Consider the following 2,014-nt stretch of genomic DNA (forward strand, 5'->3'; position numbering starts at 1 on the left):
CTAAAAAACAGCCAAACAACCAGACTCTGCGGTGAGTCACGATGGGTTAGCCGTGAGTCACCGCAGGATTAAAATAGCTCTTGCACCATAACTCTCCCCTTGGACAAACACCGCCGCTCACCTCGCAGTGCTGGGTTTGACTGAAAGCGAGTCGTTTGCTGCACTTGTGGAGCGGCACTCCTGTCCCAGCCTGTCCCCGCGCGGTGGGCAGCAAACGAGGACGTTCTTACACCCTCCTCCCCAGCCACCGTGGTTTATGTTTGCCACCGTGGCTTATGTTTGCAGCATCTTGGTCATTTGCCATGGGAATGTGGATGATGTGACATGTAAATCAAACAAGGGATCAAGTTCGCCACGGGTGTCAGCGCGGGTAACCTCTCTGAAACCCCTCCGGCACCGAGAGGGCACCCCAGACCCAGCACCCGCCAATGGAGAGAGCACAGTGACATCGCCCGGGAGCCAAAGTCCCAAACAAAAAGAATTAAAAGAGGAATTTGAGATGCAGTCTCCTACCAGGAATGAAGCCACACATTCGCATTTAACCCTGGTTTCTTTGCGGGTGCTCCCACCACACCACCCCCATCGAGCCTGGCCCCAGCTCCCACTGCGGTGAGCTGCCCTCCTCCTCCTCCTCCGCACACCTGCCCAGCTCTTCCCGCACACTGTGGGGAGCCGGGGGAGCCGCAGGACATCCCGGTTCTCTGGCAGCATGCGCAGGCTCGTGGCCCCCGGCAGCGCTGGCACACGGCTGCCGGCAGCGCCTGGAGCGGGCGCAGCGGGCGGACATGGCTGAGCGCCGGGGGGGCTCCAGGGACGGCGGGGGGACGAGGCCTGACGAGCTCGGCTGGGGAAGGAGCGCCCACCCGGGCCCACGCCGACGTGAATATTTCCATGCGGTGCTCACAGCTCCCACAGCTGAAGAGACCTCGGTGTGCAGAGCCGGCAGAAGGTGCGGACCCGCTCTCCCGGCCAGATAAGCAAGGAAGCCCCCATTTAAATCAAGCCGTTAGAAGCAGACTATTCCGTAAGAAAATGAACCGAAATGAATGAGACCCCAAGCAAAAGCACAAAGCCGAGTGCTGGTGATCCTCTGCCCTCCTCGGGCCGGGAGCGGGGCCAGTGTGGGCTCCCAGGGCAGATCCCTGTGGCTTCTGCCCCACTATTGAATCTCCAAACAAAACCGGCACTCGCAAAGCCGTTTGAATGGCGCCCCGGGTAGCGAACTACTCCAACATCCCCGTTTTGTCCTTAAAAACTTTTCATTCCTCCTCCGCACGCTGCACTGGCAAAGGTGGGGTGGAAGGCGCTTTCCCGTTCGCACGAGGACGGAGCACCCGGAGAATCGCGGCCAGGAGCCGGCGGGAGCCTTGGCCGGAGCAGAACCAGCAGCGTGCGCGGGGCGAGCAGCTCCCGGCGCTGCCTTTCTTCCCGCTTTGAAAACTGCCCAGAAATCGGGTAGCTCCTTTTCACAGTGTTTTTCTTTCTTTGAAAACAGGAGTGGGAGGAGGGGTTGTATGTTGGCTTGTAGTCCTGGAAACCGAAGCCGAGGAATATTGAATGGAAACCCAAACACGAAGCTGCCTATGAGCTACCGGCCTGATGTGCAGATAGGATCTGCAGAAAGGACTGGTGCTGGCTGCAGCCGCTGCGGAGCCTCCCGCGGCCGAGCGACACGGGGCTGCGGCACAGGGACTCTCGTACGCTGTTCAAAACAATCCGCAGGTGCCATTTCCATCTGGAGATTCAGCTGGTAAAATACGACACATCCGTGCCAATAAAAGTAGCTACAACCGAAGTAGTTGGGGGCTACGGACAGGATTACCTCCCCCTTGGCCAACGCTTCCCTCTGCTCCACAGGTCTCAACCACCTTTCCTCTGAAACCAGCCGATTGACCAACACAACCCAGTTAAGCTCAAAGCCACTGTGCACGAGGTTATGAGTTCTTTTCCTGTCCTAAAGGAGGGCTTATAAGCCTAAAAGTTTGCCCGGGTTTTTTTAGCTTTATTAGTCGAT

The 2,014-nt window shown here is 58.1% G+C and overlaps 1 protein-coding gene across 1 annotated transcript in view; it reads right to left on the reverse strand.

Moving 5' to 3' along the window:
* Window positions 1-893, reverse strand: part of PHF19 (PHD finger protein 19) — an 11,214-nt gene extending 10,321 nt beyond the window's left edge. The window contains exon 1 of the mRNA XM_009892345.1: window positions 514-893. Coding sequence (XP_009890647.1) covers window positions 514-893 — 380 coding nt within the window. The remainder of the gene's footprint in view (window positions 1-513) is intronic.
* Between the last annotated feature and the right edge of the window lie 1,121 nt (window positions 894-2,014).

This window comes from Charadrius vociferus, unplaced genomic scaffold (assembly GCF_000708025.1).
Source record: "Charadrius vociferus isolate BGI_N301 unplaced genomic scaffold, ASM70802v2 scaffold549, whole genome shotgun sequence".
NCBI classification, from domain to species: domain Eukaryota; kingdom Metazoa; phylum Chordata; class Aves; order Charadriiformes; family Charadriidae; genus Charadrius; species Charadrius vociferus.